The 17812-nt window shown below is 41.3% G+C and overlaps 1 protein-coding gene across 1 annotated transcript; it reads left to right on the forward strand.

Annotated features, from left to right (window-relative positions):
* Positions 1–3237: 3237 nt before the first annotated feature.
* LOC108877927 (tetraspanin-2) lies at positions 3238–16548 on the forward strand. The gene is made up of 8 exons (XM_018668177.2): positions 3238–3483; positions 10101–10203; positions 12757–12854; positions 12955–13029; positions 13140–13223; positions 13344–13400; positions 13530–13613; positions 13716–16548. The coding sequence occupies exons 1-8, from the start codon at positions 3415–3417 to the stop codon at positions 13779–13781; spliced, it is 636 nt and encodes a 211-aa protein (XP_018523693.1). The 5' UTR covers positions 3238–3414; the 3' UTR covers positions 13782–16548.
* The last annotated feature ends 1264 nt before the right edge of the window (positions 16549–17812 follow it).

A 17812-nucleotide genomic window follows, 5' to 3' on the forward strand; every position in this document is an offset into this window, starting at 1 on the left:
TGAAGAGCACAGTTACCCTGGTGACTTGCTTTAAAAACAAATTACCACACAGTTGATGTTTGCAGTTTGACCAGCAGATGGTGTTCTGCTGCCACAGACAAACATCACTGTCACTGCTGAGGTCTCCTGCAAGTTTACTGCTGCAATAATGAATCAAAGAGTTACGTTCAGTTTAATAAATAGTATTTGCAAAGACTAAAATAGCCTTAAAATTCCACTAAGCTTCAGTTCAACTTTAGTCGCACATACAACTTTCAAAATAAGACTATGGCCCGACCCTCGCAACCAGCAGATCTGCCTATCATCATCGCAGTCTGTCATCAATCATGACCTCAGAGCTGAGGAAGAAGGTCCAGGCCCTGACCCAAACATGAGTGCAACAGTCAGGCAAATAACTACAGCCATTACTGACCCCACCCGTTTAGAAGAGAAGGAGAAAAGCGTGGACAGTATTCAAATTCTTAAACATTACAATTGCTTGGGCAGCAGTGATGTGACCACAAACTTTCAGCAGGCTCTCTTTAAATATATAAACACACAAGATTAATCCTCCTCGCTGTCAACAAAAAGAAGACCACACCAACCCCATAGAAGGAGCCATTAAGTATCATGTTGAGCCGTAAAATGCTGCTGCAGCTTTCTGTTATCTATTTTCATGGAGGTTATGACCTGCGCGCATTTTTCTTGTTCACATGTTTGGAACAGCATAGCAACTGAGCCAACAACAACCGACCAGCGGGGACACAGCAGCGGTCTTGTCCCAGTCTTATCAAGCTTTTTCCTCTTTTGGCATTGCTCTGGTTAGCGTCCAAACCAAACCTTTTCTGTTTTCTCTCTGTCCTCCACAATCCCTCTAATGAGTCTCACAGCACAAACTTTGCAGCTTTGAGAGTTTGAGCCTCAGCTTAACAGAGACACAAATGCAAATGGCTTCATGTTAGTGATTACTCACAATAATACATCAGCTAAGTATTTGTTCTAGGCCTTCTCTCCCACTCTCTCTTCATCATGTCATTCCTGTCTGACTCCTCCTTCCCTCCAGTGTTCAGCTTGGCGGACCACTTTGTTCCTCTATAAGGACATTTTCTAACTAGTGCCTAATTTCCCAGTGATAAAATGAACTGGTCTTTGGATGTTCCCTCCACTCTTCATGGTTGTGGGGAAAATATTTATGTCGAACATGGTGTTGCTGCTGAGTTACATGCTCCCAGTCACTGATGACACCAAGGGAAGAAATCCAGCTAAGGGGCTCTTTTTCCATTTCGTTAATAGTATGTTTTACTTTGAAGTAGCTGGTGCTTTGTTCAGGACTGTCTCGAGGAATTAGATGTCTGTTGTGTTTAAGAATTAAGAGAAATAGAGTCACTACAAACCAGTGGGTTAAAACTGATCCAGTTTGGGTAAATATGGCACCAGGGCAGTGGTTTTTTCTTAACTTTACCCAGCAAGAAAACCACCCCAGACAAGAGGTCATGGGGTTGTTCTGACTCAGTAACCTAATAGTATGAAAAAGAAAAAAAAGGAAAAAAAACCCAGACCATTTTTTTAACCAAGTGGTTTTTACAATGATATTGCAATAAAAACATCTTCCTCCTCTGAGACACTATGACTTGTTTTGATAAAAAAAAAAAAAAAAAAAAAAAAATTAAAAAGCTTCACTTTTTCCAGGGTACTTACTCACTTAAATAGATTTTCATGACATCTTTGGAGATTAAGTTCAATGAGGAGGACAGGGAATGATAAACTTGTGTGAAGTGAAGCTCTTTAACTCATCACTCCAGGGGAAAAATTTTGTGCCATGGGGAGTGAGCAGAAAGAAGCTGAAACTATTTTAGCTCCAAGTCTATCCTCTGAGAATTAGTGAACCAGTCATTGATGAATGATTAGGCAACTTCCTTTTTCTCTATTTTCACTTTTTTTAATGTATTTATTCATTTATTTATTCATTTTTCTTGTATTGCTACACTGACATCTGAATTAATATTGCATATTTCACTTAGGAAATGCCTCATCACTTTACCGTCATGTTTTTCTTGTAAGAGGAACTTGGGTAAATCCTACCTCTTATCTAACAGTGTGATAACAAAACGAAACTGATCTTTAAAAACACCTAACTTCTCCACAGAGGCCGGGCTTTTCCCCTGTTTACTTGCTGTCTCAATACTGGCTCTGTGCAGTGTGTGATGTCTGACATCTCAGTTATTCTCTCATTGAATAGGCTAATAAGTATTACCGACTACCAAGTGTCCTCTATTTTGAAAACCAAAATATGGTCACCCTAGGTACATATTAACATTACATATTTACCGTGTTCACCTATTTGTTGAACCGGTCCGTTCACAACCTGTGGGACAGCAGCTCCTCCAAATGATATTTTGTATCAGCTAAACGTTATCAAGCTAGCTAATTAGCTAACGGTAGCTAATGCTGTCCGATGTTAGCTAGCTAGTTATGCTTGCTAGCAGTGCTTCATATGAACATTAGGAGGTCCCGGAACACAGAGACGGTGTTATCCTGATGGGTTAGGGGTAGCTAGCTAGCTAACAGTGCTATAGTTGTCTCGCAGAGTTGACTTACAGTATCTGTGGTAAAATTAACTATTTGGTTAGAAGAGACGTAACGAGGCTGTATCTGTTTGCTAGCTAACTAGCTATTAGTAATACCACAGTCAAGCCAAGTGTGTGAGTTCCAAATTAGTCAACTTTGCTGTTAGGCTACACTATGATTCACATGCATTAAAAATTCACCACAATGCAGGAAATTACTCGGGAAAAAAGTACGAATGTACAGCTATAAAATAAACATGCCTTAGTTATGCTTCTGAACCTCAGTTAAAATGTTGCCCTAGCTACGGCCCTGGATTTGTAGCCTGTAGGTAACATAAGAAAATGCTATAGATTCACAATGTGCTAAGTTAATAGTCAAGGGTATCACAGCGCTAGTACATGAGAATTTAAATACCGCTATGTGACATCAAGTTACAAATTTAGAGTCAGATATATAAGGTCATACTGAACGTAGTGGATATCAATGTATATTTATAGGAAAGGTGAGACTTTTCGTTACAGGGGGAACGACACTTCTGCCAAACACTTGCCAAGTTCCTATCGTGTAGTCTCGGTCCCCCCTTTAGGCCCCCTCTGCATTATTGAAAGGGGCGGTCTGGAAAGAGTCTAAGCGGATCCTGCAGTGTTTTGTACGCGTGCACGCGCGTGTGTATGTGTGTGTCTGTGAGTGAGTGAGTGAGTGAGAGAGAGAGAGAGAGAGAGAGAGAGAGGCTACCGTGACAGCGCTTCTTGATGCATAAGTGTTGTGACCGGGGTGGACCGTTATTGTCACATTGTGCGGAGCCAAATACAGCCGTCAGAGCGCTTTACCGGGGATAAAGGCAAAACACTGCAGCATCAAGCCGACATGGGGAAGGTGGAAGGCGGAATGAAATGCGTGAAATATCTTTTGTTCGTGTTCAACTTCATATTCTGGGTAAGTGCCTATACCGCGGATTGTGTGGCGGTGAGATGCGAGTTGTGCGTGAATGAACATGGAGCAAGTGCAGCAGCAGCAGCACAGCAGCGGTGCAGACTTCTCACTCTGCACAGCTGACTTTCGCACCCACGTGTTATTTTAGTAACGATGCTGGGACATTGTTTACAGTTTTCCGCATTCATCCTGTTGTGCTCGATTTGTGCTTTATTTAGTTGCGTGGGTTTACCCCTGCGTGGCGCGGAAAGGGTGACAGCCAGAGGTTTTTTAGTTTTGGCTCACCGGGCTCAAATCAGATTTTCCACAGAGGAAAAAACCCGCCCCTTTTTTCCCGGGGAAGCGTGTTTTTGAAAGGAAGACTGAATGAAAAGACAGAGAGAGACTGAGAGACAGCATGGAAAACAAACTCAGCAGTTGGCTCCCTGCGCCACATTGCTTCATTAACAAACAGCGCAGAGCTGATTGATAAACTGAAGTTAAAACCACCCCGGGGCATCACAGTCCCCCTCACCCCATCCCAACTGCTTCCTCTGCTAATTTTTAAAAAAGCAGCACTTAGGCGCTCAGAAAGAGGCCCGAGAGAGTCACTTTGCTCAAGACAAACTGTCAGGTGGATGTGAAAGGTGTGTGTCCCGCACACATGCTTTGCACATGTGCCTTCATAAAACCGTGACATCCCCCTTAAAGTCCATTTATACTTCATGCTATAAATGAACACACATTAATTTCAAGTCTGGAAGAAGCTAGTCTCCCCATGGACAATGTTTGTGTGTGTGTGTGTTTGGCTTATGTGTGCCACTGTTCACACTCCTTAGAGGGGAAGTTCCTTTGTGTGTGTGTGTGTGTGTGTGTGAGAGAGAGAGAGAGAGAGAGAGAGAGATTTTCCAACCAGCATCTGTGGAGTGGATCAGGCGCTGAGTGCAGCGTGAATGGATCCATTGTGACAACGGGACAATAGCATAACTTCAGTCTGCTGCTCCTGGCCTGGCCTTGCCTGGCTAAGCAGCAGAGCCTGCCACCAGAGACCTGAACAGCAAGCAGCTCAGAGCGGTCCCACCATTGAGTTGCTCCGTCACCACTTCACACTGTAGCCCCTGCATCCAGCATGGGTGTGGCTGTTGCTTTAATCTCATTCTGATAAATCTTGAGTGTGTGGGCAGAACATGCACAGACAGAGGGGTGAAGATAAGAGAGATGACAGGTGGAGAGGGAGGACGAGAGCAAAGAAAAATTGAGAATGGAAAACAGTGAATGTGATGGGAAAAGAAAAGGGTCATAGGGAGATTGAGAGGGATATTCATGTGCGTGTGTGCGCGCTCACATGGTAAAAGGCAGACAGTTGGCATGAACTTGACCCAGATAAAGATAGAAAATAGATCAGTATGGGGATAGTGGGATAATCTGTGGATGTGTACTGTTTGTGTGTGTTACATGTGGTACAGGACCACAAAAAGCCCTAAACTGATGCTCCTCCATGTTTTGATGTATGCTGTATAGCAGCTCTGCGCATGCCTTGTATTCTATAAACAAAAACTGAACAGTGATCACCCACTGCAGCCCCCCCCCCAGTCTGTTGATGGCAGAGTGAGAGATGATGAGGAGAGTGTGTGTGATGAAAGCGGGTGGAGGAGGGGTAGATAGTTTCCCTTCAAATCCCCTGAGAGGACAGTAGAGCAGAGACGGGCTGCTGGTGTTTCCTCTGAACGGGATGATGGGAGCTGTTAGACATACTGACACACACACACACACACACACACACATTGTCATCAATCAATACGTACAGAGTGGCTCTTTGTTTAAAAAACTCTCCGACTCCATGTCACAGCATTGTGATGTAGTGAGAGTCCTGCAGGGCTCCATTAACTTAACTGTCATTAATATAACACAGGCCAGACTTTTGTTTATATTACATTGATGGCTGCAAATAAAACAGCTTACAACAGAACATCAATACCTTGCTGGCTTTGCCTGGCCTGTGTTTGTGGGCAATAGTTCACTGCCCTATTTAGTCAAAAATTAAGCCTGTGGGGTAAACAGTGTGGGGCAAACATTGCTTCATCGTGGTACGTGTGAAAGGTGCAGCATGAAGCCTCTTTCCCACTGATTTTTTGCTTGTTCTTCTTCATCATAAACAACTGATATGGGAGTGAAATATGTTGGTTTAATGATTAATTTTGGGTTAGTTAATGACAAATAATTTAGTTTAATAGTTATTTGTCCAGTGTTGTCTATCTGCAAAAATCTTTAGCTTGAAAAGTCCACACTGGAGTTTATGGTTGTTTATGCTTTTCTTGCTTCTCTATGAGCAAAGTAGCTGGTTTTTAACCTACTACATTCTTTCTATCTTAATCTGTACTTTGTAAATCACGCTAAATAAATATTATAACTTTTAAACCCAAAGTAAAGCACTAAATATTTAAAGAGTTAAATGGAAAGTAATATTCAAAGGTAGTCAGATCCACAAGTTAAATTGTAATAACAAAGCAAAGTCCATCAAATAATCCTCAAAATTCAAACATTTAACTGAGATTTTAAAAGCAGAAGCAACAGTAACTCAGGGGCCATCAGGTTGTGTTTAAATGTTACAACTTCTGATATTTCATGCAGGTGCAGCAGAGCATGAACCAGCCTGACAGGTGATTTGAATATAAATCATCCATATCATTCCCTCTTTTTTTTGCCAAACCTCGTGAATATCAAGATTATAGAAAAAAATATTTTTTGCTGGTTTAAAAAGATCAGTTCTCTTCTGTTCTAATTAGCACTAGCATAACTGGTATCTTATCTCTCTGGGATATTTCAGAGGGCTGAGTGAAAGGCACTGTCCTGGGTCCCTTTTTGTTTCTATTGCAAGTCAGTGATAGATGACAATGCTGCACTGTTGTTTTGTCATTTACATGAGGTTAACGTGATTCAGTTTTATTTTTTCAAAACTAAAATTATGCAGTTAGTAGTGAGGGTAGAAAAATCAATTCTCGTAGGATCACTGTTAATTACCTTGGCTGTTTTATTTGTTATTATTGTGGATAATTGGCAAGTAGGTCTATGACAGCGTTCAGGAAAGTTAACACAAAGAAAAAGTTTCATGCCAGACAGTCACAGTTTATGCATAGGGATTGTTTGAAGCTTGTGGCATCAAGTCTGGTACAAAGCCAATCAGATTATGCTTGTTTTTCCTGGATGGATGACTTATCAAAGGCATGCAGAATGAATTACAGGCTCCACAATACTTTGTTACTTATATACAGTACATCATAGCTGGTCCTGTCAATATATTATATATATATATATATATATATTATATATACTAATATATATATATATTTTTTTTTATATTTTATATTTTTTTTTTTTTTTTTTTTTTTTTTTTTTTTAAAGTAGCACTCAGTGTGGAGATTTTTCCAAAATTTTTTTTTATTTTTTTAATTTAAGGATTTATCCTGCACTTGAAGATTTCTGGTTCTGGCTTTAAAATTTAGAAAGAGCATTAACACTGAAACTAAATATTGTTCCAATTTTCAGCCCTACAGACACATTTGTCTGTGTTGCAGAGGTTCATGTGTGCCACTACACTCCCCCACCCTCGCCCTGTGGAGTACAATGGGATTTTCTCCACCCATAATTATCTCACCCCTATTTACACTTTCCTTCTGCCCATCATTTTTAATGTGCACTTTCATCCATTTTCACAAACATATGCCAGACAGAAGACTATTTTTGTTAAAGCTTGAATCACTCACCAATTACTGCTGGATTTAAAGATGTTGTTTACAACTGTTTTGCTTTTATATACTGGTTTTTCTTTAATTTACAATAAGGCTCTTTTTTTTTCTTGAAAAAAAGGTCTAACCTAGAAAGCAGATAATGCCACAGATTGTCTCTGACCAACACCACTGCCCTGTGTCGGCTTTCCCCTGTTCTCATGGAAATTCCCCTCACAAAAAGACTATTTAACTGCACTGTTAAAAAAGTAGGCCTTACACCATAAAAGAAGCCCAATAAAGCTTTGACACAGAGATTTCCATCACCGTCAAGGAATATCCAGAAGTACAAACTATCCACAGAGGTGTTAGGACTGAAAGAGTGGGAGTATTGGCTATACAGTTAGAGATTTATCTTTCTCTTTGGACAACATGTTCTCATAGCCTGTGTCCACAATCAAAGCAAAAAGATGATGAGTCCTCTAACAACTTATTCCTCTCTCCTTGCCCTCTTTCATTCTCTCTTTCATTGTGTCTGTATGTTTCCCTCCTATTGTGTGCCTGAGCATATAGTCACAGGGAGACAGTGGGTCTTTGTCCTTTGGGTGAGGCCGGGAGGGAGGGAGATGAGGTGGGGTGGAGGAGGGGGATACACGGAGATAAGTCAGAGGGCGACAGGGGGTGGGAGGGTGCGTAGTTTTAGGAGGTTGAGAGGCAGGGAGGAGGGAGGGGTGTGTCTGGTGTCAGCCTGGATAATGATGGCAGACGAAGTGTTGGCGGAGTGGGGCGGGCGGTAAAGCAGGGGGGTATGTAAGCAGTGACGGGGGTTAATGGGACCTTTGGGATAGTCGGGCTCGGGAGAATCTATTTAGTGTGTTGACTACTGATGGTGGTGTTGGTTGTAGACCACCCCCCCGTTTTAAAATGAGACCCATCCATGCATCTGGTTTGAAAAGGCTTTTAAATTTAGCCATAATAGTAATGAGGTTTGGCTGAGCTCTGAGCTCTTTTCAACTGTGAAACAACCACCTGCTCCTCCATACAGCACTAACACACTCTACAGTAGCTTGGGGCGACCCAGCTTTTCTAGCACTGTGCACATATGTACCCAATTCAAGTGGGCAGCAGTCCTCACCTCACACCTCCACCAACCCCATCACACCATCGGGTGTTCCGGCAAATACCAGTGTTAAATAGATCCAGAGCCCCTCTCTGGACTAATCTGGCCCGGTTCAGTAAGTCTACAGATCCATAGCCTTCACTTCGCCGTGCTTTATCACTTTGGACCTGATAATCCTGAAACCCCAAGAGCTCAGCTGTCCCATACATCACCACACATAACACTAAATCCTCAGACTGAGAGAAAGCCAGCTCACCAACACCTGTCCCATTCTGATGCTTTACAACTGAGCTACTGGTTTTACTTTAGACCAACATTACAAAATACAACCTGTGGAGGAGGAGAGGAGTGTAAACAGTGAGGATGAGATACAGAAGATGTAGTTTAAAATAAAAAAGGGTAGAGTGGATTTGGTAAACAATAGGTCATAAAGTAAAATGATCCAGACATGGAACAGTTTGTTTTTGCCTGAACTTGGCGACAGGGTTTGTTTCTCCAAATAAATTCACTTACCAGAGCTCAAGGACACAGAAACAAACAGTCACACAAACAGCGGTCCACCTAAATTCCGAGATCTAGGACACAGAGAGACCATGTGACAAGCACTCCTAAATGCTCTCCATTTAGACAAATCATTTTATTTCTCTGCACACGTACACACACATAGACACTGTCTGTTTTGAAGCTCAGCTCAAAAGGGTTTTTAGACTGGATTATCCTCGGGGGGCGTGGGCTCAGTGATCATTAAAACCTCTCAGTATTGATCTGTCACTGGAGCAGCCACCACAGTCTCTGCCCTTGAGAGCATCTCAGATCTCAGGAAAGAGGCATTTGCTCCGAGCACTTCAGACCACTTTAGAGAATAATAGTTTTTCGGCTGGAGTCAGTTAGCCCGTAAAAAGCAAAAGCATTGCAGGGAGTATGATTTTTGTTCGATGTATACTGATGGTGGCTTAGATGAAGGAAAATATGAGCAACATGTAACCACTTTTCCAAACAAACAGGAGAGCCTGTTTAAGCTCAAGGTGCCACACTGCTGCCCACAGCCAAGCGGGTCATTTTCTCCCTACCAGGAAGCCAGATCATGCTGAGGGGTGTTTCACAGTTACATAAGTTGCATTTTGCTAGGATCTTGCTCACTCTGGGACATTTTAATGACCCACCCCTGTTGTACACACATAGTCAGACCTATTGTCTTACACACAATATGAAATTTTAGCTTAACTATCTTTTAATGAAATTGTACCTCTGTTGCCTTAGTGCAAAGGGTGGAGGGCTGGAGTGGAAACTCCACAGCACCATTTGCTGTAGTTATGTGGAAAATCGCATTTAGGGAGAGCAAAGGAACAAGCTCTCTGAGGGCCCGAAAAAACATGCACTTCCACTGTTGTGCTTTAGATGAAAAGAGTACTGCAATTCTGATGAATGCAGAAACCAATTTACAGCAGTGATGTCAGATCTAAAGCTGGGATAAAAATGATATGAGAAACATGCCTCACTATGAAATACATAACAGAAAACTGAAATCATGATCTACTTTTTATCCAGTGCATTTCTGTGTGTGCCAGTTTAGTAATTATTAAACCTTAACCAGAATGGGAAGATTAGTCAGGGAATACATTTGGTATTTATTAGGCTTTAATAAGGTTTGGTTGCAATTAAAGCCGGCATACACACGTGTCCCGACAGTGCATGACTGCAGACCACTTGTTCATTTGTCTGTTTTTTTCTATGCTTTTTTTCCCTCTGAAATAAACATAGCTAATTTTATGTCTTTCTGTCTAATCTCCCATCAGTTGATGGGATCCTTCGTTCTGGCAGTGGGGCTATGGCTGCGTTTTGACCCAGAAACCGTGTCTCTGCTCAATGGTGATAAGGCTCCAGACACCTTCTTCATTGGTGAGTACCTTAACACACCTCAGCTCATTACTCATCAGTCAATGTACAGACAGTGAAAGTGTGTAACAGTAACATTCAACAAAAGGACATTGAACACTTCACCAGAATTTTATTTTTTTTTTTCAAAATCTGTGGAAGTTCTGCTCTTGTTGGCTTGAAATGATAAATTGTGTTTTTGTCACCACACTGGGTTGTTTTTCTCAAAAAGCACTGCCTGGGTTTATGTTTTAAATACATGCTGCTGGAAACCAGTCTAAATGGGCCAAGGAAACTTCAGTTGTTTCACTGTGAAGTACTGGCAATTAGGCTTTTATGCTGACTGATATCATCAATGGAAAATGGAAATTTAAGGCCCATTCTCTGAGGGCTGATATTTGAATGTGACTGTGTCTGGAAGTTAAACTTCTTCATGGCTGTAACATTTTTAATGCACTCCACATACATCCTCGAAAACCCAGTAAGTGTCACGTTGCTCTCATCTCTGTCATTCTCAGTCTGGGGAAGAGCTTTAATCTGTTTACTGGCGTGTTTTCATGTAACTCCCTTTGCCTGTGAATAAATGTCTGTCTGTGTGTCAAAGGGGATATTCCTACCGCAGGCTTCCCTCCACACACGCACACACATACACACAAATACACACTCCATTACCACATATAAAAGCCCAGAAATTGTGTGTCAAGGACAAGAATCTGCTGCTTCTACTCAAGTCTATCTTTTTATGTGTGAATGTACTTTAGTATAGTTCATACCCAGATACATTGAATGTCAGGATTGAACATGCTCTCACACTTTTTCTATTATTAGAAATCATGCAGTAGATGAGTGCGAATAACAGGAAATGACTGATTTACATAGAGCAGTAAATACACAAGGGGAACCACATGGCTGCTAACCACCTTTCAATCACTCACCCTGCCCAGATGGAAAGAGAGGGAGAGACAGGGAGGAGGAGTGGGGACAGTTAAAAAGGCATATGGAAGAGCACAATCATAGAAACAGATGGGGCTCCACGGCTAAGTTTTGTGTCAAAAACAAGATGGAATGTCAAATGAAATGACAGAATGGGCAAGAAGAGGAGAGAGATGTGTTTACCTTTGTATACACACTCCCACTACAAAGCAGTTTGTATGATACTTAAGATAATGTCAGGTATTTTAACAGTTACTTCCTCGTCTCCTGATTGGTACTTTATTTTCCATTCCCAGCTGTACTGTTTGGAGTGATAACGTGTAATGGTAGACAAGGGTTCGCTAGTGGGTGTTGTTACACAATCCTATAATACCGTAAAGGTATTTTTTGTGTGCGTGTGTATGTGTGTGTGCGCGTGTGTGGACTAAGACTCAGATGTCCATGTAGTTTGCCCAGGGATGAGTGGCTTCTGTCAGGTCCACTGAGAGTATAGTGCTACACATGGCTTTGACAGCTGAGAGCGCTCAACAGTTGCTACGCCTCGTTCCCATGGCGTCAAGCCCAGACATAACTTCTTTGTACTTTGAGATGATCTATGATAAGAAAACAAGAATAATGTCAGACTAAGAGCTAGTATCTTAAGAAAAAACCAAGTGCAGTCTTCCTTAAAAGTAGAGACACCATCTTGTTAAGTTCTGTGGATTCAACGGCATCACTTGACACCAGCTGGGAAGAGTTAAAAGCTTATCGGCTTGCTAACTGTTCATTTGACGCTTTAAGCCGGAAACTAAACTCCCCTTCCTAACAACAATAGGAATGGCACTCCCAGCTCAATTATTGTATCACATCGAGTCTTTGTGATGACACACTGGGATCCTATGAACCGTCTTCCTCACTCGCTCCCACCTGAGCCCACATCACCTGCGGGCCGATTTGTCCTCTTTCACCCTGTTCTCTGCAGAGCTGTCACCTAGCAACAGACCCTGGCTGTATGAGAGCACACTTGTGGAACCAATCTGTTGTTGAGTTCCTCCCTGCAGACTTACCCATGATGTACTTTTCCCTAATGAGAGAGCTAATGGGAGATAAGGGCATCAATGGGACATAAAGCATCCCACTTAGAGCTTCCCCTCTAAAACAGGCTCGTGCTAACAAGGCTTTTTTTACAAGGCATCTCATGTGAGGACGCTATTAAAAGACAGGACAAGTGAGTCCACTTCTAAAAAAAGAATCTGACAAAGCACCAATCATTTTGCTGCCAGGTGTTTGGCTTGCCACGGAAATAGTACAGTCTGAAATGTTAATGCCACTGTCTGAGCTCTGCCTGGCAGTCTGCTGCAGATAGTGACTGTTTCAGTTTATATTCCTAGCTCTATGCTACCCCCTGCTGGTGACTTAGTAAAGTAAAATTGCCAGATGAACTAAAGGAGAAATCTGAGCATTTTTACAGACATGTAGTTATGAATCAATCCACACCCTTAATGCTGATATATCATAATTATGTCAATACACAGAATCTAACAAAATAAATTATATTCCAATATTTGTTTGTGTCATGACTAAAGGTCTTATGTACCTGCCTTTTTGTTTACAGTTAACATTACTGCTTGTAAGTGACAACTTTCTTCCTCCCTGTTCACCCAGGTGTGTATATACTAATTGGTGCTGGCAGCCTGGTGATGTTGGTTGGTTTCTTTGGCTGCTGTGGAGCTGTACGGGAATCTCAGTGCCTGCTGGGTTCAGTGAGTACATATTTACACAAAAACATGGGCAAAAACTGGACTGAAATGCACCTCTATCCTATTTGCCTTTGTATACTTACTGTCTGTGGATTTTTTTCAGTTCTTTGCCTGTTTGTTGATTATCTTTGGAGCTGAGGTGGCAGCAGGGGTGTTTGGATTCTTAAACAAAGACAAGGTACATTTGTTGTTTCATAGCTTAAGCAGGTAATACGTTTGCGCACACTGCAATAAGTGTGATAAATCCTGATTGTGCCACGTCATTCTTTTTTCCTCTCTCTCATACAGATAATTGAAGATGTTCAGAACTTCTACTCAACCACTTACAATGAAAACAATAACAGCACTTTGATCATGTCATATCAGAAAGTAGTAAGTAAAAAAAATAAGAGATCTGGGGTAACCTTTGGCAGAAAAATGGCATTACTGAAAGGAATTTTACATGTGCTTATAATATGTTTCATCCACATATGTTTTTTTCCCCACTTTCAGCTGAACTGCTGTGGAACCTCAACAAACCCCTGTCCTGATCCCCAACCAGATACCAAGGTAAGATCTGTCACCAGCTCCAGACTCAGGAAGGAAATTCAGTTCTGCCTCTTTGTTGTTTAATGACGGAGTCGTGGTGCCATGCAAAACATCCTGGTTCACTTAACTCCTCTTATCTTTGGTGCACAGGACTGTGAGACAGGCATCAAGGACTTCTTTAACAGTAAACTCTACATCATTGGGTACGTGGGCATTGGCATCGCTGGAGTCATGGTGAGTCAGGAACTGGTTAGAGTTGAAAACACACAGGTACACACTGGCTGTGATTGAGAATTTTATTATTATTTTTTTTTAAATCTCTTTCTTTCTCAACAGATCATTGGGATGATCTTCAGTATGGTTCTCTGTTGTGCTATTCGCAACAGCAGGGAGGTCATCTGAGCTGGATCCTTGACCTCTGCCCCTCATCCCTCCTTTACCCACCCCCGAGAGACTGTACAGCCTTCAGATCAAATGTCAGCCGCTGTCCATCATCCACTCAAGGACCCAGGAAATTGACCATGTTCTAAAAATTCCATTCCACTGTGGTGTTCAACCCAGTCCAGTCCTGATATGTATTTTCTCAGAAACTTTATTTATTTATTCGCCGTCACAAGCTAAGTAGCAGACTCTACCTTTCATAACAGTCTGATGAGAGTTAGACCACTTGCATATCCAGTGGGAACAGTATAACTTCTGATGTTGCCCTGACAATCTGTCAGATTGTTTTTCCTCATGGCCATTTGGCTACCACTACAAATTTTAACCCACATACTGTCGCAGAAGTGTCAATGCTTTTTCACACAGCCTTGACACTGACCCCATGGCTGTGGGAAACTTAAGCCCAAGAGAGAGCGATCAGAGGTGAAAGCAGCTGAGTTTGCTTATCTGTGCACACACAAATCAAGTCACACACACACACGGACATGCACAGACACATAAACACAGCAATGTTGTGTTACGTGAGACCACAGCCTTAAAAAAGGTTGTCTGGCAGCTCTTGGGGAGTCCTGATTGGTGGAATCAGAGTGGGGTGTCAGGAGAGGGAATGGCCAGCGAATGTTTCGAGAATGCATCCATCATGCAGGGCCAGTGGTCTTACTCACACATGTACAGCGCACATACTTGCTGTGAACTGTCAACACACGTTGCTCTTTCTGAGGAAAATCCACTGTTATCCTAAAGGAATAGTTCAATATTTAGGGGAATACTCGCTGAGAGTTAGATTGGAAGATTGACAGCACTTTCACATCTGTCACGCAAGCTACAGCCTCTAACTGATGAACGTAGCTTAGCACAGAGACTGGAAATGAGGAGACAGCTAGCCTGACTATTTTTATTTTTGGACAGAGTCAAAGTAGCTGTGTCCACCTGGGTCCAGTCAACAGCTGTAGCTGGTTAGCTTCAAATAAGCTAATGAATATGGTAAATTTAACATACAAACTTGCCAGTGGTATCAATCTTCTCTTCTGCCTCTTGGCCAGGAAGCATATTTTTCCCAAATGACTGTACCAGTGGATGTTCCTGTTTCAGGCCATTTACTATAAATCTTGTACACCTGACTTTAAAAGTTGACCATTTTGAAAACAATACTGGTACGTTCAAGAAATGTTCAGTATGATGGATTAGACAACTCAAGTTTGAAGAGTCCACTATTGAGCAGAAATTAATGGAAAAGCTGCATCTAGTCGAAGGGAAAGTACTGTACATCAAAACAACTAAAATGTGAAGTATACATGATTTGCAGTTAAGGAGCTAAAACTCACAAACACACTTGTCTTGATTTGAAAAAAACAAACCAAATTCCCTTTTCATCCCAAAGGAGAACCTCCACATCTGTTAGGTGCAGTCCAGTGACATAAATACTACTTGTCCTTAATATATATGCTCTCTTACATAAGAGAGGAGCCAAGAAGACCCAGATCACGTGGACATGTTTTCAGGCTAAACATATAGCTGGTCAACTGAGAACAGGCGCTGTGAATGTGAAAGTTATCAGAGCCAGGACTTTGATCTCTTCCCACTTCTATATTATTTCCCCTGTGTGCCTTAAAAGTACACCGCCCACAACAAAACCCCATGAAACCATCCTTGTATTCTTCTCACTTTATTAACCTCAGCAGATAGGAGGGTTGGATAGAGATCCCCCAACCTGTAATCACTTCCATTTATCCAGGTTAAATCAGGCCACTGTTTGAATTTGAAGGTTTTATTCCATGTGTCAGGACTCCGGTATGTAAATATGTTTGAGGTTTTTTTTTTGTTTTGTAGTTGTACATTGTGGCTGATGTGATAGTTACTATTTAACATGCTATGTGTAGATAGAGGCTTGCAGTAGTTGTACAGTGTTGTAGTCATGACAGATTAGTCAAAGCAAATCCACACAGCCAAAAACAGTTTCTTAACGTGCCTTTCTTTGATAATGAGCTATTTTTTTGAACAACAGGCTGTCTCAACGTAGAAAAAGTGTACATATGTTTGTAGAGTTGGACTGTGATTAATTGTCACACACAATGGACAAGTAGCACATATGGCTCGACTTGCCATTATTTTTTGCTGTGTTTTCAAGTGTCACACTCGACTGTGTCTTCTCAGCCAAGAGAGCCAAAGTGGTGAAAGCAACATGTTTCTCTTCCAACTATTTCAAAAAGCCTCTCGGTACTAATAAAGTCTATTCTGAGGATTCAAAACAATAACGTTGATGAAATCCAGATGATCAAACCATATGGAATGCAAGCACTTGTGAGTATTACTTTCGTTTTTTTTTTTCTTCTTCTTTTTAAAAAAAAAAAAAATCAGTGTGATGTTACACACATGATGAGACAACAAAGGCTTTCTTACCACTTCAGGCTGTTGGGATGCCAGTAGGCAGTGTTTACCCTGAGGACTGAGATGACACAACAGAGTCACCATGCTGTCATTTCAGAGGCTCTGTGGAGTTAAAACAGGATGAACTGTTTAGTGCTACTCAATCCACAGTGCAGTTGCTGTGTTCCTCAGTTGTGTTTGTTTGAGCAAATCTGGAAGTGTACTGTGCACCTAAAAAAGAAACTGTACACAGTCAAGCCTTTCATAGTTGATTGTGTGTTAATTTATTTTAATACCATTCCAGGCTTCTCAGGAAGATAGGTTGATTGAAGTTAAATAAAGCTTTTAAAGTTTTACAGAGTTTCCTGCGTCAGAGTTTTTTTCCTTCATCACAGACTTTTACACATTCTGACTTTGTACCTTTTTATAGTTGACTTTGCTGATTAGTTTATGCTCCAGATTTGAGAGGGTTGTCCAAAGCCATTGTAGTTGTCCAAATAACCCTGTAAACCTGCTTTTTGGAAAAGGTTCAAAGATTGGGTACCTTGCAAAAAAGAATCAGTTTTTTGTTTTCAATAATTAAATATATATTTTCAATTACATTTTTGATTCTGACAAGTAGATTTATATGGAATTTGTCTATATTTAATAACTAGCGGACTCTCCTAGCATTTAAGACATGACACTTCATCGTGATGTCAGTCAGCATCAATGTCCACCATTACACACACAGACTCAGTCACATACTCTTTCAGGCCCTGATAATATTGCTGCAAGTCCACTTCCAGTAATGAAATACAACCTGCACACCTAGCCACCTAGTATAATTTACACAGGTTAATACTTTCATCTGGTCTTTGAAAATGATGAGTTATCACAAAATGTGCAGTGCTGATATTAGAAAAACAACTTTCTTTTTTTAATAATGTGAAAATGTAGTAATTTCTAAATTAAGCAATGAATACTGTACTTGTAGGTTTAAATTTAGAGGAAAGCAGGTGATCCCAGGAGGGCCAGCACCAACAGGCTGTAGTAGATACATTTACGGTAGGGGGAATAGGGTGCTGGGGTGGTGAGAATTTGTCATATTTAAGTAGATTATGGTTTTAATGCTTGTGAAGAATTAAAATGACATGTAACATTTGAGATAATTTTGTTTTAGAGACACATTCAAAGTGATAACTTGCTACATCGTAAAATGACTTCTTTTATATTTCTTCCAGGCCGATTGTATTTGATATCCCTCTGTGATTAAGTAGGTTTCCAGGTTTAGTCGCATGAGTCTCATGTCAGAGTTTCACCTTTCTGCGCTTGAGCTTCAAGGACAGCTGAATATTTAGCTGCGGGGATAGATATGCATGCGATGCTGGGAGCGGCTCAAGGAATACCCAGTGTAAAGTTACCCCAACACTGCAGCATGAGCATTTTCACTGCCTCAAACTTAACCATGCCAGTGCTGCATGTGTAGAGGAGTAGAGTAACACTCCTCAAGCTTGCATCAGAAAAAGTACTGTACAGCCAACCTGCTGCTTGTTCTCAATAGCCCTGCCTGAGAATACATGAATGAATGAGTTCCACCTTTGTGATTGCAAACTATACATTCGACAAATAACACAAATAAACAC

Source organism: Lates calcarifer, linkage group LG6 (genome assembly GCF_001640805.2).
Source record: "Lates calcarifer isolate ASB-BC8 linkage group LG6, TLL_Latcal_v3, whole genome shotgun sequence".
In the NCBI taxonomy this organism is placed as follows: Eukaryota; Metazoa; Chordata; class Actinopteri; family Centropomidae; genus Lates; species Lates calcarifer.